Here is a 24,507-nt window from a genome sequence, read left to right as displayed (position 1 = left end):
ACTCTGGGAAGAAGGACCAGTGTTTTATACTGCAGCAAATGATTGTGAATGGGAAACAGGTGGTGAGGCAATCAGACAGATAAGAGGGTCATTGGAGGCCATGCCCAGTGAAACACACACACTGAGAGACAGACAAGACACAAGGGGGAGGGGAAGATGACAGGAAAAACACTGGACGGTGAGGATGCAAACAGCCTCCACATGACTTGGACTCATCAGGTGGCCAGATGCACAACGTCCAAATGAATGATAGGACTGGATAACATGGATTTAAATCAGGAACTACCTGATCCAGAATAAGTAAACAAGATTATGAACATGAATAGACATTCAATGCTAGCTTCTAGTACTTGACAGTTTGTGATATTTTCCTGGCACATCTTGCTGTGTAGCAAAGATGCATTGAAGCTTATCCAGCACTAGAAGACAGGCAGGTTGAGTTTTGGTGGCACTCGTGTCACTTTCCAGACGTGCTCAGAATTGAATAAAAGAAAAAAATCCAGCATGTTTATTGCTGGTTCTTTATCTGTCTCTATCTTTTCTGCAATTTCCTGGCTGTCATCTTGGTTTGATTCTCACGATCGGTTACTCTCTGTCTCACTCCTCAGCTAGATGTGGTTTCCAAATCTCTTTCTCTCTCCACAGGGAGGTTGATGTTGCTCCGATTTTTTCTCATCTAGAACTCACTGAACAAAGCCCAGGCTTTCTTACCCTGTGTTCTCCACTCGTCTGTCTCCTTTTTGCCTCACTCTTCCTAATAAATTATGCAGAGTGTTCCACTTTGATGGGGCACTAATTGCTCCACTTCAATGTGCGGATCTTCAATAAACATCTTGATGCCGGAAAATACGTTATTACATTAACATTGTACTATTGGCTGGTAAACTTTCCCTCCCTAAGCTACATAGAGATTAAGTAAAATTACTCCAACAGTGTCTGTGATTAATACAAGATAGCTGCAAGACAACTCAAAAATACACCCTCATCGTCACATCTCAGCTGTTTTAACTCTTTAACTCCCGTACATCTCAGGCACTGTGTGCCGCTTTGCCCTCGAGGCACTGTGCCAGTCGACTGTGCTTAGACTTGTCAGCAGGAAGAATTAGAAAATACAGTAATGTCTGGTAATATTGTGTGGCTGGTGCTTTTGCAGTTGTGAGGGGTTTTCTGTTGTCGAAAGAATGGCTAATGATGCTGTTATCTGGGGCTCGAAGCCTGATTAGCTTGATGGATGGAGCAGACATTGGCAGCCTGAACTCCTCTCTCCTGTCAGTCTTACTGTGTTTGTGTGTGTGTGTTAGGAGAGTAGATTGGGTTTGTCGGGGAAGACTGATACAAACACACAAACTCTCACACTGTCTGATAAGGGAATATAGGGCCCCTTGTCCTTTTCCTCCTCTGCCCTCACTCAAGCTTAACACCAAAACCACTGCAACAGAGCCATGGAGCAAAAAATGAGCTGCCGCCTGATGTCAGCCCACCAATGTGTAGGAGGAGGAGAAGCACATGCCTAATCTTCTTATCATCTCACATCCAGCTCTGTCTTCTCAAATATTTTGCTATATCTCCTGGTTAGTAGGAGAGACGCTTTGGTGTGAAACTAAATGGAGAGAAGGATGTGACAAGAATTAAACCACCCTGAATGGGAGCTTAACATGTGTGTGTGTGTGTTGGAAACTATTGTTCCCTCGCAGCAAGCATTGGAAGTCACCAAATATTCACCATATGCAGAGGGAGTTGTTTTTTTTTGTGTTGCTGTCTCTTGTGGATACTGTTACTGTACCCTCAAGACAGAAAAATGAAGGCGGTGGTCAATCGTTTCAACACTTAAAATGTGATGTTTATATTTTCCTGAGAGCCTTTTTGGGCTGTGTGAGTAAGAGCAGTGACCAGTTTACTATTATAGTGCAAAAGCCTCTTTGGGAGGAAGTTAGACTGGATGATGTGTGTTTGCATCCTGCTTTAACCTCCACAGTGATCTCTCCTTAACCTTTCCTGTAAACAAAGTTATGTTTACATTCACTGTTTCTCACCAAAAACATATGCAGTGTATCCGTGACACCTAACAAACATGCATAACCAATGTTTTGGAATATTCTGAAACCTGTGATGTTTATGCAGTCTTTTTCTTTCTTGCCTTTCCTGACACATAGCTACATTTAGTTGTTGGCACATTATCAGCATCAAACAGGTGGAATAGCATAAAAGTAGCAGCAGGAATGTGTGTCGTGATGCTCATGCACAAAATACAAACAAAATGGAGCCCCATTCATACATTTACCATTTGCTGCTCATATGAATCGTCTTTAGCCTGCAGCATGGCTCTAAGCATTGCCTACTAGACTGAAATATTTCAACAAATATTGGGAAGTATTACATGAATTGATTTTATTTGGTCCACGAGAGATGTGTCCAACTGCCTTTGGTACTGACTAGTACTGGCTAATAAAACAGTATCACATGAGAGAGATATGTTGTATTGAATATTAAATATTAGGATGGTTGTGATTCTGATGTAGGCATGAGCTGAAACACTAGCGTGTGAGCTACTTAATATAGGTCTACAGGTTACTGCAGGCCAGCATTTGAACAGGTGGATTATATAAAAAATCAGCCATGTTTATTTCTGCTGTGAAGTTGGACATGTAGACTGACTTTCTTCTAGAGACAGCCTCAAGTGGCTGTTTGATGACCTGCAGTTTTTGGCACTTCACTTTACTGCCATGGAGGTAGCCACTTGATCAGCAGTCATGAAAAGCCTTTTGCTGGCTAACACTAATTTTCTCCGCCTTTAACACGCTGTGTGTATATGAGAGACCATGCCAAGCTCTCTGGTTATAAAGGGACCTCTTTGGTCCCATGGGCTTTAAACCCTGTGCACCAGAAGACCTCTATCTATATTCAACAGCTGCTGCTGCTGCTGCAACCCTTCATCTTCTCTCTTTTTCCTCTCCTGGCTCTTGTCAATTGTCTCTCTCGTTACTCGCTATATGTTCTCCACCTGCCTCCTCTGTCGTTTTTGATCTTGATTGTTTTCCCTCTCTCTTTGTTGGTGTTTATGCTGATTATATGTCTTTCTTTTTCTACTATAACCACTTCTCCTCACTGATTGTTCTCCTCTTCTGTTAAGCTCAGCCTTGTTTTTCGGCTTTTGTCTGCCCACCACCACTGATTCTCACATTTTCTGTTGATTATTGCAGTTTTTAATTCTCTCTCTTTCTCCCTCTCTCTGTCTCTCTGTCTCTCTCTGTCTCTCTTTCTCTCTCTCTCTCTCTCTCTCTCTCTCTCTCTCTCTCTCTCTCTCTCTGTGTCCGTCTGCATCTTGGTCTCTCTCTTTTTTTTCTTTCCTTGAAACCCACTGCCTCTTTGTCTCCTGGCAGACAGCAGCAGATTGCAGGCTGGACAGGGCATGTGGGTGTTTGACATAGCGCACAAAGCCGAAGGCTATGAACAATTCCTACATGTACGATCATAATTTGATATATAATCTGCACATGGACACGCACTCACGTATGCAGACACAGTTTGCTTTCCATTTCAGCCTTCTACATCAGAATGCGTGCGCATAATTGGAAAGACATCCGTTAAATTATACAAACACACAAACAAGTAAGTGCTGCTATGCCAAGCTGGACTGACAGAATGTACAGTTATGCTGTTATCTTATTTATGCAGCACAGGAGCAGATTAGTGCTTTAATGGTGGAGAACAAACGATTGTCAAAGGGTTGTTTTTCATTCAGCTTATATAACTGACTAATTTTATTCACGCAGATGAAGACCACATCATGATTTCTCCTTCTCCCTCTCTCTCCCACCGCATGTTTGTACTGTGTAATATTTCAAATGGTTCATTGGGAACAGAGTCAGCCCTAATCAGTTCTGATGGGAAGCTTGTTTGTACCTGCAGCTGTGATTACAGCAACTCAAACACAACAGCTAAACAGTTCATCTTATTAAGAAATAAGAAGTACACAAAATTGAAGCTTGGGTTCTGCCAAACTGTCTCCAGCCTCTGTCACAAACAAATTATTTTATGCCGAGCTGTAAAATGGGAGGTCATTGTTGAAATGTTCACACTCAACATTTTACTCTGCAGTAATGTGGCCTGATTTTCAGCTACAGCTCCTGGGAGTGGCATGAATTGTATTTTTTTCTTCATAAAATAGGTTAGAAAAGAAGCACTGAGTGGCATGAGAAAAAAACATCTCGACTTTCTTGGCAGACTGAAACAGCAATTCTCATCTAATCTCAATATATCAACTCAGTATATCGGCCTCAAAATATTTACTTAAGACAGTTTGGAAAGAGATCAAAAGACTGAACTTTGCAGCTCTGACAGAAATTGAAATACTATTTTCTTGATGCAGGTTATTTCACTGTCTGAGTATCTACTGATTGAACACCAGGCAGTATGTTAAACCATGGCAACACAGAAAGGGTAAGAGTATGAGCTGCTGTGTATAACCTTTATCCAGTTTTCATCTTATTAAAATAGATCAAAATACGTAGAAATTGAAATGTTAAACTAATAAACTGTTAAAAACCTGTATACTGCCTTGCAAGCCAAAATGTTGGTTTTAGTTGTAAATCTTCACGCATTTTTTACTCTTCATCATGATTATTTTACCATAATTTATTAGGCTATTGATCATACAAAAAATAGTACTTTGCTGTGATGAAGTTGTAGCATAGATGTACAATAAGACCTGGATACGCCAGGCGCCGCTCAGCCTTGATTCCAATTTTGCCCAGTGGCCACTGTAGTGCAGTGAAAAATTATCCTGCCACCCCAAGAGGATTTTCTCCATTCGGCACCATTATAAAAGAGACTCTCTAAAACTAAGGACATCTCAAACTTCAAACCAGGTGAATTATGACTCTTAATGTTATGTTGGGTTTTTTTCACTGATGTTTTATAATTGTAAAACCTTACTTGAGCCATAAAAAGTGATGTTAAAGTGACATTAAATGTGAAGCCTATGGGCTGAACAGGAACATATTCAGTAGGTCATATAACCAGAAGTAAAGTCAGAAACTAGAAAACTTCCTTATCATATGTGCCAGGCGAGCATTCTCATTGCACTGAATAGGCACTGTCTTTGGTGTCCATGATTTGTAGTACTCCCTACAATGGTGGTAAGTTGTGTATAAATGACAGATAAATGATGTGCGTGTGTTAAAATGGAATGTGACATAAAAACCAACCTAATAAATGTGCTTGTGAACTGAAAAGGATAAAGAATAATTGTGGGCTCAAACATGAAAGAATCCATCCTTGAAAGCCTGGAAGTGAAGAAATTATTTAAGCCATTGATAAATCGGTGTGCATCTGGATTTTATGTCTAGCTTGTTGTTGAATGGCTTTTACAGAGGCAGCAAGGCTCCTATAATACTAAAAGGGTGCAGGGGATTATTGGTGTATTTTATCCCAGACTGCTGGTGCACACATAATCACGATTTAGAGCATCCTCCTGAGTAATATGGTGTTTATGTAAAGGGCAGAATCACATGTACTAACTAAAATGTTATTTTTTATAGCAGATTATATGGCAGTAAAAAGCATTAGCATGGCAATTGGTGAGTGCATTAAGACCAATTGAAAATATTTGATGTGCAATATTAATATGCAAGACGGTGCAGCTTGTGTGGCAGCTTGTTCTTGGGAGCAGCTCTCATTCTCTTTTCCCCACATCTTAGCATTTTAAATCTCTAAATTTATTTTTTAATCTTTATCCCTGTGGGCTCAATAAAGTTTATTTTGTTTGAATAATTATAGCAATAATATGGTGTTTGCCCCATAGTAAAAATCATCGTCTCTTTCCTCGTGAAAGGGCTTGAATAGAAGACATAGGAGCATTGAATAGGAGCTTGTATGGATTTAATGCATTGGGTTATGTAACATGCTCCCACTCACTGTACAACCCTCAGGACATTAAGGATAGAATGTAAAACTGGTGGTTTGCGGGCAATATATATCTGTCCCTTATACATTACATCCAGATTACATAAGTAACCTTTATTGTCAATTAAAAGATGAAATGTCCTTTCTTCAGGCTTGAAAGAGACGTAGCTGAGTCGCTGTTATAGACAGGATCAAGACCTCAAATCAATCCTATCTCTGGCTGCATTAGAGCCTCTGCACTTTAAATGAATCTTGTTTGAACTGAAACAAAGTCATTTAATGCAATGCACATTCCCCAATTAAACAAATCAGGATGTTCAGGTAGTTACGTGGATTAAAATGATGACGTTCCTGGTTCAATTTCAGTTGGGATCTTTGTTGCATGCATGGCACCACCTGATCTCTTATCGTCTTGTTTTTCTGTCGTTCTTCGATGTAACATCATCAAATAAAGACAAATCTTTTAGAAAAAGAAAGAGTTAAACAGTAGTATATCTGCATGGCTGATGTGTATAAGCATATGTCCATATGTGTACAATTGCAGACAATGCTACAGTGAATTGATGCACTGTATATGCATCCCTACACCCACACACACATACTGTACATAAAATACAGTCTTTGAGCAGTCAGGTATGTTTTATTTAGGTGACTGAACTGCTTTCCGTCACTATGCTCAGAGCTTGGCCCATGATTGATTAAATATGTTGAACTGTGTGGGTAGGGGTGAAATGGCTCTTCTACTAATGACGCTATCTTGCTAATTCATTGATTGAGTGGCAATCCAAGCCTGTGTGTCGTGTTAGCGTGTATCTGGTTGGCTGTGTTTAATTTCAGCTAGTTGGCTGACGTGTTTGGTTCTTCACTGACGAACAGCCGGGTTAACTGAAACTGACACAAGACCAGCTCCCTTCTCTTCTCCTCTCTTTTCCCCCTCTTCAGTCTTTGTGTTTTTCTCTCACACTGTCTTCCTCACATACAGTCACTGGTTTCAGGTCATCTACTTTCTTCTGCCCTGACTGCATTTCCACTCGACTGGTTGTCTCTTAATTTACTCCACATAAATCCTGACAAAACAGATATTCTTTTAATTGGACCTGGTATCTTTGTCATTGCAGCTGTAAAATATCAAACCAACCCCTAAGAACCTTGATATCATCTTTGACCCGTATATGACTTTTAACATCATGTTATCATGCTTGTCCATGCTTGTTTAGTCTTTTTCGGCTGAGAAACATCTAAAAAATCTGACATTTCTTATCTTCCACACTTTTATTTTCTGCCTTCTAGACTATTGTAATTCCCTCTACATGTGTCTCAGTCAAGCTGCTTTAAATCACTTACAGTCCAAAATACACCTACAAGGCTATTAACTACAACTAACCGTCTGTTCCACATTACCCTTGTTCTTGTAGCAAGAACTACAAAGATCATGCTGATTACATATGACATGTTAACATGCGCATGACTTTGCCCCCAGTTATATGTCTGATCTCCTCATTCCTTATTCCACTCCTTGAGTACACCGTCCCTCAGATCTTGGCCTTTTATCCTTCCTCTGCTCTAGCTGCAAAACAAAAGGTGAAAGAAAAGGTTTGGCCCCAGCCCCCTGGAGTCATCTTCCCCAGTACCTCAGATTTGCTGAATATTTGGACTCTTTCTCCTTAAACTCCATCTCCGTAGCCAAGTCTTCTTACAGATCTCTTTCCTTGTCTTTGTTTTTTAGTTTGGTCTCTCTTTGTATTGTATTCCTTTATTTTTTAACTGTGTGTTTTAAGAAACGCTCCATGAATAAAGCTTTACTTACTTACTCACATGCTTACTTACCCCTCTGCCCCTCCACTCCATTTGTCATGTCAACTGCATCACTTTACTCCTCAAGTCCTTGAGCGCTCCCTCTAATGGCCTCACCTCAGATGTGATCCCTCTCTCCGTGTCCCTCGGGGTCACACAGACGTTTGCCCAAGGCTTCATGCTGCACTGCACTCATTCAAAACACCCCCTGCCTTTTCAATAGCACAGAATACACACAAATAAAATTAGACTTGCACTCAGGATACACACCTCTCGAAAAAGACAGATGGGCCTCTTAATGTGATATATGCACTGCCTTTCAGGACCAATACACACAGATGGACACAGTGTCCATAAAGCATGTTCACTGTGCGTAAAGGGAAAATATTGATGCAGCACTTTTATAGTGACAATATGGCTTTACATAATGTTTTAGTGATAAAGATGATGTGTGAAGTCTCTTCTCTTTCACACACACACACACACACACACACACACACACACACTCCCTTGTGCTCTACTGCACAAACTTCCCTGAGCAGACAGCGAGTCACAGGCGAGGATAAGGCGTTGACAATAATCTAAAGTGCTCTTTAAACTGTCTGTGTAGTCGTGTAGCTGACTGTGCTTGTGTTGGCCTTCACAGGGGAAGTCGTACGTGTTTGACCAGGTGTTCCCTACTAACACCACCCAGGAGCAGGTCTACAACGCCTGTGCCAAGCAGATTGTCAAAGGTGAGTCTTGTGTGGGGGTGGCGTTTAACTCAGTTGGTAGAGCAGCCGCCCCGTGTGCGAAGGCTCAGTCCTTGCTGCGGAAGCCCAGGGTTTGAATCCGACCTGTGGCTCTTTCCTGCATGTCATTCCCCGTCTCTCTCTCCCTGCATTGCTGTCACTCTCTGTCAAATAAAGCTTGAAAAGGCTAAAAAAAATAATAATCTTAAAGGTGAGTGCTGTACATGGTTTGACTTTTAAATCCAAGATGCATAAGTGACACATACCAGCTTGAATCACCATATCCTTGGCTTCACCTTAACAGCTTTGTCGGTTTACACTCTATTCACAGCTTGTTACAAGTGAGTGAGAAAACCAAACCTACAGAGCAGCAAAATTCACTGATTAACAAGATACATGCTTATCACAGCACAGCGAGACTGGTGTCTAGATCAAACGAAAACCAATACCCTTGAGAGACAGATCTTCTTTACTTGGCTCCTCTGGCCGTCTGGATCTCCCTATATCCGTCTGCTTCTTTTCTCCTCTGTTATGGTTTCTTTTTTATTACACCACCTTCAAAGCGAGCATGAATCTTTATTGAAGTAGTTCTAGATGGAGCATGAAAAAGAGATTGATTTGGTAAGAAAGATTACTTAAAGGAGTGTGAGATTACCTTGTAGTCTGTGGAAAGACGGAAATAGAAAAAAAAAAAAGGTGAGACGTATTGCAGAGCTGCGTTGGAAAAATGTGTTAGGGGGAAAAAGGGTAGCACAGAGATGAGGCAAGGCCAGAGAAAGGTTCGGAGGTTTGGTTTATTCTCCTTCTCTGGCTGCCTTTTTCTATTGTCTTGCCTCTTTCTTTGCTTGTTTCACCGTCTTCTTCTCACACTCATGCTGTCTTTCCTCTCTGTCTCTTCTCTTCTGCATTCTCCCTCTGTGGTGTCCTGTGTCCCGCTGTCTTTTTTCCCGCCCCCTTTAAGTGACAGATTGTTTATTCTTCGCTCTTTAATGTTCACTCCGTTTCATTTTCACTATGACCAGTGTGAAGACATATTGCTGAGCTAGGAGATGCAAGACTAAAAGCAACACAGGCGAGGCAGGAGAGAGGGGTGAGGGGAAGGATAGTTTTCAGCTGAGAGCCTTTGTGATTAGTCTGCGGTCAACTGACCTATGCTGGCCAGCCTTTCAAGTTGATGTGTTTTTTTTCTTCATCCATGTTTGACTTTTACCCTGGGGGGTTATTAGACTGTGTCAGCAATATGACATTCAGCCATGTGCTACTTTTATAACCTCAACCGGTAGAGCGGTGTTGCTTTCACTGTGGCTTGTACAAGATGAATGGACAGAATAATATATCTATATTTGCTTTGTATTTCACAGACTGCCTCCTGCTGACTTTAACATTGCAGGTAGATGTTGTTTATTGTGTGCAGCCACACAGGTCATTCAGCACCTAACCAAGCTTAAATGCCATGTACTTCTAAGTGAACACAGACTTTTCGAAGCACAGTTTGATCAATCTTTGGAGCAAAGGTCAAAGATATGTGTCTTTGTGTTTGCCCACCTGCCTGTCATGTTGTTTACATACCTGTCCTACTGAAATGCTGTCACATTTTTTCTTCCACAGGCGCTTTCACTGCCATTGTTCATTGTCACATTCTTCTCTGCTTCCCTTTCCCTTCTTTCTCCTTATAGATGTACTGGGTGGATACAATGGGACTATCTTTGCCTATGGGCAGACGTCCTCTGGAAAAACACACACCATGGAGGTATGTTATTGCTAAATAATAAATTAAAAAGTATACTTCATTCTGTGGCACACACATTTTTTTTTTAAATAGAGTATCTCCTCTGCTCGTCCTGACAGTACATCTCTCCCCATCACTCACTATCTGTCTTTACCAGCCTTCTGTGGGAACTAACCTCCTTTACAACTCTCTCACTGGGAAACAGCCCTGTTTCTTTTCAAGTCAAAAACCTCTCTGTTCTCTTTTCTTTAACCATTCTCGCCACTTAATTCAACCCAGGAGCCAGCACTTATCTTACTCTTCACTCACGTTTTATCCTCATCCTTCTCAAAGGGGAACCTTCATGATCCCGAGGGAATGGGAATCATTCCTCGGATCTCAGAAGATATTTTCGAACATATATTTGCCATGGATGAGAACCTAGAATTCCACATAAAGGTTGGTGTGAATCTCTATGCGTGTCACATCATGTATACATTTGTGCACTTGTCATGCAGGGATGTACATGCTCAGTTTTAGTCACTTTGATACAATACGCTTATGTAATCCTCCCATGGATGGGCTGAGGAGGATCATCCAAGCATAAGTAAATCATGATATATAAACCACGATAATCCTTCAATATTTGTTGTGCAATTTTCCCCTTTTTATACCAAAGTCTTCTAATAGAGGATAATGCTTTGTCAGACTCAGAGGAGGACAGATTACTGCAACATCATTTTGCATATTTGCACAATGAACATCTCTTTTCTTTGTCTGTGTCACTTCTTTTTTGTGTCTTTCTCATTTTTTAACATCAATTGCCGCATGTTTTTTATTTACTTATTTCTTTATTTTTTGCTGCAGGTCTCCTACTTTGAGATCTACATGGATAAAATCCGGGATCTGCTGGATGGTGTGTTTATGCACTGAGCACATGGCATTAAAGCACACATTTATGGATACTCTACAGCTTTTTAGCAGTAATGAGTTGGAAATTCAAACCCTTATAGCTACATATAAGTGCATGAGTATGAACTGTAACCTTGTCATCAAGGGCGTGATTTCCTCCTGGGGGTGGTGGAGCTCTACCTCACTTTTTAAAATCCTAAGGTGGAGGTTGTTGGAATAGGAAGACTGCAGCCATAACTGCAGCCATAAGTACTTACAACTTAGTTGCATATCTTCGAGGTAAAAAATAAAAAATAAATCAACATCTTTATATAGACACTTCGGAAACAGTGCACATGCCCCTTGTTGTCATGGTAATAAGTGTGAGTTATCATAACAGTGTAAAAACTCAAGAAGGTTTGACTGATGAAGTTGAATCGAAAACCACAATTCCTCCTCTTATACTTTCCTGCTTCAGACAATAAAGCGTTTATGGTTTTGCGCATTATACACACAGGGGCACCACAGCAGTTCATGGTCTTATCACTGCAATATAAAAGCAGTGTAAAATGATGGAGAGTCCTGGATGGGGAGAGGTGTGCAGCATCCTTGTGATTGCATCTTTAATCGAACCAGAGACAGCGGTGAAAGCCTCCATCTGTATGCAGGGGAGTTCATAGCAGCTGAGGGACATTTAAGCTTTGAACAACAAAATAAAGAGTTGACAAAAAGCAAGATGAATGGAGGCGTGGACCTACCTCAACATAAAAAAAAAAGTGACCGCAGGGAGATAAATTCGAAACCTAAACACACATGCTGTCTCCAAGGAAAAAACTGCCTCCGCAATCCAGTGAAATGTAATTGTCATTGAGATGATAGGACTTTCAAACCTGAATGACTAATGTAGGAATCGGAGCCAATAATGGGCTTTGCCAAAAAATGTGTATTTCATTCATTGACATTAGCAGAAGCATCTGCTTAACCTCTCAGTGACTTTGGCAAAAATAGTTCAGTTCCACTAAAAACATTAATAGCTAGAGCTTCTTGATGAATACAGAAGGGAACATAGCCCGACTATGTCTGGTTATAATTATGCACGTGCAGATGCAGATTTGCACACAGCCATGCTTCGGATAACACAATGCCTCTCTTTTTATCTTCCCTAACTCCCTAGTGACAAAAACTAACCTGTCAGTGCATGAAGACAAACACAGAGTTCCTTATGTGAAGGTGAGTTATCAGCAGTGTCACATGATTCAGTTTGATTTCTCTCCATTTATTTTGTAGATATAATTTATGTTGTGGGTGTATTTTAAAAGATTAAGTCGACATTTTGAGAAATATGCTTATTTGCTTTCTGCTGGAGAGTTAATTGAGATGTTTGTTAATTATTATCAAATCTGTCTTTCAAATATAACCAAGGCTGCTGCCTGCCAGTGATTAGCACCAGTACTGGGAACAGGACAAAACAGCTAGCCTGGCTGTGTGAAAATCCACATAAACACCTCTAAGTCATTAATTAACATGTTCCATCTCATTTGTTTAATCCGAACAAGTAAGAAAGCGTTAGTGTTGTGTGCTGTCGGGTTATGCGCCAAGCTATTTCTTGGTGTGACTTCCTGATGTCTCTGCTGGTTGCAACTGTGTAGAGCCAAGGAACAGTCAAAGACACAACCCTTCATAAAACAGTAAATTGTAGTTTTTCCATTTTGGTTTGTACGGATTAAACAAACAAAACATAATATGCTGGTAGTTGGGTTTTGTTGCTGCCTGACAGAGACAGGCTAGCTGTTTCACCCTGTTTTTGGTATTGGTGTGGTGTCAATCTTCTCATCTAGCTGACATAACTCAACACCAGACAGCATAAATAATCATATTGTAAATCGCTTTGGATGCAACTGAGCCCAAAATGTGGAGCTTTTGCTTTAAAGTTTAAGGATACTCATTTGAACTAAAGTCAAATGACAAACTCATCCTTGTATGATTTTATATGTCTGTTGTTGGTCGTGATTATTGGTATGTTCATTTGCAGATACGGTATGTTTGTTGGTGCACATATGTATGCCTCAAGGTTATAGAAAAATAAATGCAAATACATTTTTGCACGTGTCTTTCTTTCATTAAGGGCTGCACAGAGCGCTTTGTGACAAGCCCCGAGGAGGTGATGGATGTGATAGATCAAGGGAAAGCCAACCGTCACGTTGCTGTCACAAGTGAGTCACACTGTTAATGTTCTGACACTCACTCTGTCAGACAATTCATGTGAAATGTTTTTCACAAGTTAAGTATAAAAAACATTAAGGTGCAACGGTGAGAAATGCATGATGAGGTGCAAAGTGAAAATCGCACTTAACAACTCGGTCTAAGAGAAATAATGAATTGAATGGCATTTTATTTAAGGAGCCTGAATTGACTGAGTCTCTCCTTTCCTCACTTTGTACTTCAGACATGAATGAGCACAGTTCCCGCAGTCACAGCATCTTCCTGATAAACATCAAACAAGAAAACGTGGAGACAGAGCAGAAGCTGAGTGGGAAGCTGTACCTGGTCGACCTAGCTGGCAGTGAGAAGGTAGGACAAATGGGGTGTTTTCCTCTGAAAACATAAAAAATGCAGCAGGATTTTGTAACACTGCGTCTCCTCTCAGAAAGTAGGTAGTTTTCAGACATCAAAGAAGCAGATAAACAATGCATTAAAGCAAGCGCTCAATTCATGGTCCTGCACTACATTTGTATTAAATCTTACATTATAAAGAATCTGTTTTAGAGATTCTTCTTCTTCTTCTTCTTTGAGGTTAGTAGCTGATGTCACTGATGCAATATCAGGGTTAGTCTTTGCTCATTTTGAAGAGTCCTCACAGTTCCACTGATGGAGACAAAAAAATAATTTTCTCAAAAATCAATTTTCTCCATTCAGATGAGCGCTCAAGATCATGAAATTATATGAGCATCTGTCCTGCCAGACTTCAAGCCATGCACATGTGTTCGAACCACAGTGGTTCGGATCAGTCAGAAACTCCTGCCAGCTATTCATGAGCTACAGGCATGGTTTAACGCTAACTGTGAGAAGAGTTTGCTCAAAAACAATAATAATGGCTGTTATAACAGAACATGAGAGTATTTCCTGATTGAAGGAAGAGAAAAGGACGGCACTAAAGATTTATCTTGATTTAAAAGATGTTCTCTCTCTTCTCCCAACTGCCCTTGTTATATGTTCTCGATCTGACCTGATAGGTTCATCCGAGTATTCTTTTGAAAAGTGCCTGTCCTTTTTCCAAGCAGTTGCCAGTGATGGTTCTGTGTAACAAACCTTCTGGCACAGCCAGGTTAGTTTCAGCCAAGACAGAGGACAAATGAGGAGAGCCGCAAACCACTAATTGTACCAATTTCAAGGCCTTTTAGGTTAAATCTGAGTCAGCTTGCCTCATCACACCATCTCTTAAACAATTTATCTCCAGGACATAGGTCACACTCTGGAAAGCAGACAGAAAATACATTAGAGACTCTTGGCTCTTGCTTGTAGTCTATTGTTGATAGTGTTGATGCAAACTATAGAATAGTGTGTGCTTAGAGTAGTAGATAGCTATACGGTCTGAATAGATGCTGACGTCCGTGGTTTGTAGCTAATAAGTGCTGATGCTGCATCTGTTAGTTGTCATCCCTGGGGGTGAGATAGGAAACAGTTCTGCTCCAACAACTTCTTAGACGTTGATACAAAATATTATTGACTGTACAGGAAGCTGGTGCATGCGCCACAGAAAGCTTTAATGGGACAACTAGCTCTCCTCTATAATTAAGCTCCTCATTATCTTGCCGTAAATAATTCCATGATGATAACGACACAATATGCCGTGCCTTTCCAATTAAAGTACAATGTCTTACATAAACTGTCTAAAAAGCTGGATGACTGACTGTTTCCTGTCTGATTTTGGCACTGAGTCTGTATTTTGAGTTTACTTGGTTGTTTAATCTGGAGTAAATATTAATTCAGTATGTTTATTATTGAAATCTTGATTCACCAGATCTGTTGAATTGTATGCTCGCCTGTAGCAACACTTTTTCATGTCCTAGGTGCCTGCTGAGGACTAATTATAGGACTTGCTTAGTTAAGCTAGCAATTAATTATAAGTGATTCATTGGAAGTGTACCAATTGAACACCGTCTGCATTTTCCCTATAATTAGTACCAAATTACATTCTAATGGAACCTTCGCACAGGTTTACAGTTACAAGTCATTTAATCCCTAGGAAAGTAAAAGAAATTGCAGCACAAATTAAAGCAGAACTGGAAAATAAATGGATTTTCATATATATATACTTTATGATCTAATTCCTCCTATGTGTGTGTGTATCTGTGTCAGGTCAGTAAGACAGGTGCAGAGGGAGCAGTGCTGGATGAGGCCAAGAACATCAACAAGTCTCTATCGGCCCTGGGGAACGTCATATCAGCCTTGGCCGAGGGAACGGTACAGTGGAAAAATGTTCTGCAGTCTTTCTTATCTATCAGGCCTCCAGTGTGTCTTAGCTACCTAATGCCTTTCCTCTTAATTGTTTGTTTTTTACAGATACCTGATACTTCCTGCCAAAGCAATATGTTTTACAAAAGGCTGCGGTGAAAGTATTATATTAGAACAGCTTAAATGTCTTCAGTGTCTTCGATTCGTTGAGTGTCAACAGACAAGACACTCAAAGCCAGACTGCAGAGTATTGTTTCATTGTTTCATTGTTTTTATTGCTCATTGTTTTATTGTTTCCATTACGGCCATAACCTTAAAGGAATAGTTCAACATTTTGGGAAATATACTTATTTACTTTTCTTGCTCCCGGTACCTCTTTTTAGTTTAGTTTTAAAAAGATCTGTCCTAAGGCATTTATTAGTTTCTGACTCTGGGACAAAAGTAAGAAAATACTATGATTTCCCAAAACTACTTCATCTCTGAACTCTCTTTACGAAGTCACACACATTTAGGCTTTTATGTGATCTCCTTTTGATAACTAATGTAAAAAAAAATTAACTTTCATTCACGGAGCCTACCCTGAAACTGTTTGGAGTCCTCTTTAAAGAAGTTACTGTTCTGGTCACATGACTCCCTCAGAAAACCACAGCTTGTTATATGTATGCCTAGGTTTTGTATGAAGTTTGTATTAAACAAAGAAGATATAATGCGTTAATTAGTGACCTTTAGGCTGTTAGGACAGAGCCAGGTTAGCTAAGATAACCAACTTCTATTGCTGGCTTAATATTTAACCTACAGACATGAGAGTGGTACCAAACCTCTCGTCTAACTCTGGGGAATAAATGTATTTTCCCCTTTAACAATATTTTACCATTGTGACCATGCACAGATATTGTAGAAAGCAAGAATTTTATGTCACAGGACGTAATCCGGGATTTTGCTGAATCCTTCCATATTGATATTCTTGTCTTGCAGTTGGATGGATGCTGCAGTGAGTCTTCTTATCCATATTCCACAATGCTGCTCCAGCTGATAACTTATTTCCATCTGTATATATATAGCCGATAGATATCTATAATCTATATCTATATCTATATATATATATATATATATCATCTATCTATCTATATATCTCTATTATATAATATATTATATTATATATATATATATATATTTACATTCTGATCCCTCTATAGTCCTTCCAGGCTTCATCATAGTAATTAAAACATTCACTGTTCACCATCTCTCAACGCTTACGGAACTCCACATGAATCGGAAAGCCTCACAGACTGTAAATGCCTCACATATCTTTCAGAAATCTACTAGTATTCATTTATTATTCATTGAGCAAGGACACAGTCTTTTTGTTCCATGGGTTAAAAGGTTAAAAAGGTAATATTGTGAATGATGCAGCAGGCAGCAGACGGAGAGAAATCTCTTATTTCTTTGTTCTGTGCCGATGTTCACAGCACCATATTTTTCATTTTTTAAAAATTAAGGCATGCACATGGTGGTAGAGAAATTCAGAATGTTTTCCACAATCTTTTAATCCTCTTCGGTCTGTCTTTTTTATGCCCTTCTCACTGTCTTTGATTCCCTTTTCTTCCCCCTTGTCTTTATCTCATTGCAGAAATCCCACGTGCCGTACCGTGACAGCAAAATGACTCGCATCTTACAGGATTCATTAGGCGGGAACTGTCGCACCACCATGTTCATCTGTTGCTCTCCCTCAAGCTACAATGATGTAGAGACCAAATCCACCTTGATGTTTGGCCAGCGGTAACTTGCTTCCATGCTACATTGCCATGCACTGCTGCACTGTGCAGCACCACACACATCTCTGTCTCGCTCAGCTGCAGCTGTTGGAATATTTTTCTGCTGAAATGTGCTCATCTCCAATATGCTGTTCACATATTACTGCATCCAACTTTGCTTTTGACGACCTGCACCCTGCTTTGGAGTCAGGGTTTGTGTTGAAATTTGATTTGTAATCGTGCTGGGATTTCTTAAAGAGCATCTTTTCTAATCTTAAGGGTAAGCTGCACTCATAGAAGCAGAGACTTGCCAGCTTTCGACTGCTTACTGTCAACTCAAAAAAAAAAACACAGATGGAAAGAAAGATCCCCAAAAAAGCCTCCCAATGAGTTCCTTGAATAGAGACATGAGAGTTGGTTGAGATAAATAATGTATGACTGAGCAAAGGCAGTGTCAGAATACACAGTACACATTTGAATTTTACAAAGCAGAACATTTGGTCTCTTATCTCCCTCTGTCAGCCCCAGTAGCAGCTGAACGCAATGATCAATCTCTTGATCAAATCAACATGACGCCAAAAATACTGTGACATGATATCAAACAACCTTTTGTCACATTTCATTTGGATATTTTAGTGTTACCAACATATCAAGTGACTATATACTTTCAGAACAAGAAACAGGTTTGAGGAGAAACTACAACATTAAAAGCCGCCCATCCATTTTCTTCTACTTATTCGGGGTCGGGTTCTGAGTCTGCCCCGGAGTTCCCTCCCAGTTGGATGTGCCGGGAACACTTCCAAAGACAGGCCCACAGGGGATCCACCTCAAGTAGCAACTTTCAACATAAAATAGCAGTGACTCTACTCCAAGCTCTCTCCAGGTGTCCAAGCTCCCAACCCTGTCTCTATATGCTTTAGTCAAAACCCAAAGCTGATGACCATACGTGAGGGTTGGAACATAGATGGACTGGAAAATCAAGAGCTTTGTCTTCCAGCTCAGCTCGGCTCAGCAGCCCTCTTCCCCTCAGTTGTCCCGTACAGTGTCTGCAGTACTGCCAACGCCCGTCGGTCCATCTCACGCTCCACTTAAGAGTCTCGTGCTGAAATTCAGTATTCAGATTAGGATTAAATCTAGGTGTTTTTTACTATTAGAAATCGACTTTCTATGGTTGGATGGTTTGGTTACATAGTGTACAGATGCAGTACATAAATAAGCCATTACCACTTTGTTCAACATTAACTTTGTTCCCACCTGATGTTTGATTATCAGCCATATCAAAATAAAGTGCTATCTAAATTCTGTTTTGATGAGACAACTCTGGATAGGACTGTTTGTCTTGATAATATCAGGTAATAAATGACTAAGCACAACAGTGTTTTCTCACTGGACTGTGAAATTAAGTGATCGCTACTGAAGTGAAATTCACTGCCAGAGCTGCGTGCTGCACCTGTATGCATCATGAATGTTCTGGGACGCCACTGGCTTGTGTCATAATTGACAGATGATTTATAGCCACATATATTACTCTATCCTCCTATTAACTGCATGATTTCAATATTTTGGTGTGAATGTGTTTTAAGAGGTCTGGAGCATATTTTCAATTCGTGGCTTCTTATACCTCCCTCTCCCCACATGCCCCATCACAGTTGGCAAGAACCCAATTTGCATACCAATTAATGAGATGCAAGCCCATTGAGCAGCCAGGGCTGAAATACCCTTGTTGACAGTTCCAATATTCTCTGCTGTTCTCTCATACTTTCTTTTTTTAAATTCCTTTCTCTATATTTTCCTCTCACTCTCCTACCCTCACACTGTTTCCTTCCCTTTCTACCTTTTCTGCTCTTTCTCTGTTTCCTCTCACACCCCTCCAAATAGAGCCAAGACCATTAGAAATACTGTATCAGTGAACCTGGAGCTCACGGCGGAGCAGTGGAAGAAGAAATACGAAAAGGAAAAGGAGAAGAACAGGTCAATGAAGGAGACCGTTCAAAGACTGGAAGCTGAGCTGAACCGCTGGAGGAACGGTAATGCCCATGCTGATATTATGCTGGCAGCTCTTCTAGGGAAGAGCTGTGAAATCTGTTGCCCAGGAGTTTTGACATATCCGAACATTTTATATTTAGTGTGAGAGTAATATGTTTATATTTTTAGCCACACGAGCAGGGTCGTGGTAGACCCACCACTTCTGTGCCATGACAGTTTGTACAGACATTCATGGTCCTCAGAGGATGAATCCTAACTTTTGTGATTTTTCATCTAACGCCACTTCTGTTTTTAAGTGAATTGTTTTGCCAATTATTGGGTGGGTTGCCATGGAATTTGTTACGCACATTTATATCTAACCTGTAACTTATTTTATCAAGCATCAACAGGTGAAATGATTAATTTGACTATTTTAGTTTATGACCAGATATCTCCAAAATGAATTATTCCTAATTTATTCCCATCATCCTCAGCTGTAGTTTGTGCCTGTTGCTAATTAGACATGCAAAACTAATACAGTGAGCATGGTAAGTATTATTCCAACTAAGGCAAAACTAATTAAATGTGTTGATTGTGAAGCAGGACCTGAAGTCATTTTTCTTCCCGCGATAGTAAAAAATGCTTAGAGCGCTGAGAGTCAACTGCAGAAAGCACAGCATGTTCCCCTATAGAAAATCTTCACTTCACCCCCTCTTCTTGTTTCAGTCTCTCGTCATGCATGGAAGAATACTTGAAACATGAAAGTTTTATCAGCCTACTAGCCTGCAAACATTATTTTTGTGCAGCTTTAACCTCATTTGAAATCATCTGAATACATGCCAGTGGAGATATTGGAACGGAGCAGCCACAAAGACTTGCTGGACTTGTGCCCAAAACACTTAAAAATCCCTTTTTGTCTGCTCCTATTTAATATTATTCACTTTTACACTTTGTATAATTGGATTCCCCTCACATTATGCTGAAGGGAAGAAACACTGGTGGCTTGCTTAGGTATTAATATTCCTCACAGTGATAACAGCTAATCACATCTACAAAGATATCACAACATACACTGATCCTCTCCCATGTAAGCATTGCACACACGTACATGGACAAACACATTTCTAAGTATCTTCTCCATCTGTAGGTCAGTTCAAATGTCAGAGCTCTCAGTGGTAGTGATTGGCTGACATTCAAGCTGTGTAATGAATCCTGTTTTTCTTGACAATCATTCCCTCTGTGCTTGACCTGAATTTTAACTTTGCTGTGCTTTAACATCTTTATTGAACACCTATCAGTGAAGATGATTCATTTTATTGCTTCATCCCTCTCAGTTACTCTCATTCTCCTTCACACACACACATACACACAAACACAATCTCTCCCTCTGTTTCTCTCTCACACAATTTAGTACTTTTAATTTCCTAATGGATCATTTTGACAACATCGTTGCCCCCATTATCCCCTCACTGCTCCTTGTATTGTTGCCAACCTCAGGCCAGGAACTCCCTGAGACGAATGCTGTTGACCTCCATCTTGTACCACATTATCAGACTCTTTAGTCAAGGATGGCCCAAAGACAGAAGCAACTGTCTCTTGCACTAAATTCCACCCCATCTCCTCTACAGAGTGAGGATCTCCTGCAGTGTGCAATCATGTGTTTTCAGGTTTTTTTGTCCAGTTTAATTGTGCAGCTGTTTTTATTCATTAGCACACCTTCAACTGGACAAGAACACCTAATCAGCCAGGTGTATTTCAAGTATGGATTACTTGTCTTAAAAGGGCAAAGCACTCAATAGATCCTCTAGCTACATTATTTCTGTCAAATCAGTGATGTCAAACACAGAGTGTCACACAAAAAGCAGTGGAAGAAGGTTCCCAAATAACACAAAGAAAAAAGAATCAAATACCATTTGAAAGAAATGTAACGCTGATTGGATTATTTTTTCTGTTAACATAGTATTGCAGAGGGTGTTTTTTAGCTCAGTTAGTAGAGCATCCACCCCATGTACAGAGGCTCAGACTCTTGCTCTTTCTAGTAGTACTTTTATCCCTTATTAAAAAAATGTGAATTGTTTATGTGTTAAATATGTCAGATATGTTAAAGGATCATACTCTTCACCAATAGCTCTAAGCAGCGCATGTGTTGCATGTACGGTTTTACGCTGCAAAGTATTTAGTGGATCACCTCCTGCTCTGAGGTCACATCAGTGTAAAAACCTCTTGATGTTGCCTGGGATAAAATATCAAGCCAGAAGCATTACCATCCAGAGCAGCAATCAGTCCAAGGCTTTTTCTGACTTCTTTGTGGCATTAAGGGTCTGCACTTGTGCACAATTAGCATATTGAATGTCCTCACTCTTTCTGCATTCAAATGGCCTTTCCTTTGTGACATACTGGGGGAGTGAGCCAAAGCCGGATGCAAGACATCTGCTATGTTAATGGTATATAGAGCTTGTAATTTGTACTGCTGTTGTAATAGAACAGCAGTACTCTGAGTAGAAACAGATACTCATTTACAGCACAGAAATATCACATATCTGCATTCATGAGTAAGGAAAAGACACACTAATCTCTTTTTTATCCATAGGGCAGGATTTGCCAGAGATGAGAACAATAAATTCAAAAGCAACACATTTACAAAAATATCTAATATTTTGTTGCTTCTTTTTAGGTGAGGGTGTTGTGTTACAGCATCTGAGCCCAGAATCAGACGTCCCCCTGGTGCCTCCCGAATCTGAGGAGCCACTTCTCGACATCTGCAGCCCCTGCAGCCCTTGCTCACTTGCCTCCTCCATTGTGGTTCACATCTCTGAGGAGGAGCGGCAGAAGTACGAAGAGGAGATCCGCAAGCTTTACAAACAGCTGGATGATAAGGTGACGAAAGGATCCCATGTGAGGACCGTTTGTGTGCATGAATGTAGGTCTGTGTACACCCAACGGCTTACAGTTTTATAATGATATGCACACAGATAGATCATATCATACATGTATTATTCATGTTAATGAATTCAGAATCAGACACATAGTAGTGACTAATCTTCCACGTATTAGGAATAGATGTCATTGGGGGAAATAGTAATGTATTACATTGAAAATCATTAAAGCTTTAATTTATTTAACACATCATCTAAGCACATGTATGCCGTGTTCCACCATGTGTAATCGTATATCCTATGTCATAATCATTTTTATCAGCAGATATTCTATTAAATATTTAGAACCGGTGTCAGTGCAGTGGCACAGTTTCTCTTCAAAATACATACACAACCCCTTTGGCGTTTTCACACATGCAGGCCTATCCAGGTGTGTGGTTTCAGATACTGTGCAGGGTAATCCACGGGGATGCATACATTTGATGTTTTTCTCTACTCACTGATGTGGTGCAACGGCTATAGTAGACCCAATGGAGGCTATATGTAGTATATTTATGCTTTGAGGTTATTTTCTCTTATAGCATGCCACATATAGGGGTTACACAGGGTCAAGCATATATCTTGAGGCCACTGTAGTGGCAGCACTGCATCTTAGGTGGTTGGGTGGATGTATGTATGTATGTATGGCTGTATGTTTGTGTTCAGGAAAATCATTCTGATCATTGCTGTAGTAACCAAGGTTAAAGGACGTGACCGACTGACTCTCTAGACACAACAGTAAATAACGTAAAAGCCTCCACAGAATCAAAGTTCACACACGTGTAAACATCTGTCTTGTTTTATAGACATAGAGTAGTAGTGTTGCCTCTTACATGCTGTGTTTGTGATTAAAGGTAATTTAGCTTTTTCCATTGTGTTATGCATCATTAGTTAAACACAGGCCATCAAATAACTGCTTTCAGTAATTTATCATACCCTTACTAACATACTGTGCTTTTGTTTATAGTCACACTCCATTGTTTTTTCCTTAAATTGTGTTGGAACTCCTACACATCTGTCATACAGTGCAAGCTGAAAATATATAGTTGTAATTGAAGACGGGACCCAGAGTAAACAAGATAGCAGTGTCTGTACTATACCAGCGTAAGTAATACATACACTGTAAATAAACTGCTCTATTCGTTTATATGTCTCTTTGTCAAGGATGATGAGATCAACCATCAGAGCCAGATGGTTGAGAAACTGAAGGAGCAGATGCTCGACCAGGAGGAGGTAAAAGGCCTCGGTTTTACATCCCTTTTATCAGTTTGGTTAAACAGCCCACAGTCTGCAGCACCTGCAAATGTGGCAATCGAAGAACACACTTTGAATAGAAGTCAACCGTGCAAGGTTTATTATCTTGTCCTTGAAATAAATGAATGGAGAAGAAAAAAGACTTTTCCGGTGCTAGAAAGCACTTGAAGAATATTAAGCGTTATTGTTTGATCATGAGTGTGTCTGTCATTAAAAAAGAAAATATGTATAATCTCTGTCATCAGGAGCAGGTGTCAGTGGCTGCTCAGACTCAGAAAGAATGATTGAAGGGAAGGATCAATACAAAGATTGATGAAGGATTAAAGCATGTAGTCTTAAAAAAACAAACAAATGCTCTCAAGTGATCTGTTATGTGATTTAATATGCTGTGAACGAGTGTGACTCCACCACAGAAGAAAATGGTTTACAGCCTTTTTCTCACACAAATCTACAATGAACAGGTCTGCTTTCCTGCATATGCCACTTAAGGGAGGAATAGCAATTAAAAAACCCATTAAAAGGTAATTAAGAAGAGTATTTACAACATGTATTCATAACAGTAGCTTAAATCAGTAGTCTAAACAGCCTGAACCAAGCTTTGGCCTGAAGTCTCCGACCAAGCAAAAGGCTCCACATTTGCAAAATTACTCCATTCATATCCCAAAATGGGCCTGCTGTGGGTTGAGCTGACATGATGGTAACTACTCTACCTAGTGCACCAAGCTTGTGCACTATAACAAGACTTTACATCCATTTAGCCAAACAAAATGTGTATGCAATAAGGCAAAAACACATAGGCACCCTGGGCAGAGCAACCTCTACATTTAATGACATCTATTCAGTGAAATCACCCACAGTGGGCTGCAGCAGTGCACATGCAAGAAAACACCACCACCGGCTGAATGATGTCTTATGGTGTCTAGTGATAGTCTAAAATGAATATTTAAAATATGTTTCAACTGCTAAATCACTCCTGTGTTGTGTGGTGTTGTTTGTACACGTGTTTATCTCTTATTTGCAAGAGAACAAGATAAGCCCCATAGTTATGTTTTATTAAATCACAGCAGTTGTGAATAACGAATAAGAGGCTGCTGCTTGTTGTAAACCATTCTTTATTTACAGTTTGTATTTATTTG

The 24,507-nt window shown here is 40.1% G+C and overlaps 1 protein-coding gene across 4 annotated transcripts in view; it reads left to right on the top strand.

The window, feature by feature from the left end:
- kif5ab (kinesin family member 5A, b) overlaps positions 1-24,507 on the top strand; it is a 61,272-nt gene that overhangs the window by 10,357 nt on the left and 26,408 nt on the right. For all 4 annotated transcript variants that reach the window (XM_027279845.1, XM_027279844.1, XM_027279847.1 and 1 more), the window contains 12 exons: positions 8,345-8,432; positions 10,106-10,179; positions 10,492-10,596; positions 11,005-11,053; positions 12,203-12,258; positions 13,154-13,241; positions 13,475-13,599; positions 15,388-15,492; positions 17,114-17,262; positions 19,116-19,264; positions 21,877-22,079; positions 23,282-23,350. In XM_027279845.1, coding sequence (XP_027135646.1) covers positions 8,345-8,432; positions 10,106-10,179; positions 10,492-10,596; positions 11,005-11,053; positions 12,203-12,258; positions 13,154-13,241; positions 13,475-13,599; positions 15,388-15,492; positions 17,114-17,262; positions 19,116-19,264; positions 21,877-22,079; positions 23,282-23,350 — 1,260 coding nt within the window. The remainder of the gene's footprint in view (positions 1-8,344; positions 8,433-10,105; positions 10,180-10,491; positions 10,597-11,004; positions 11,054-12,202; positions 12,259-13,153; positions 13,242-13,474; positions 13,600-15,387; positions 15,493-17,113; positions 17,263-19,115; positions 19,265-21,876; positions 22,080-23,281; positions 23,351-24,507) is intronic.

Source organism: Larimichthys crocea, chromosome VI (genome assembly GCF_000972845.2).
Source record: "Larimichthys crocea isolate SSNF chromosome VI, L_crocea_2.0, whole genome shotgun sequence".
Classification (NCBI taxonomy): Eukaryota; Metazoa; Chordata; class Actinopteri; family Sciaenidae; genus Larimichthys; species Larimichthys crocea.
The sequence above is the reverse complement of the archived record's forward strand: the minus strand, read 5'-3'. Positions and strand labels throughout refer to the sequence as shown.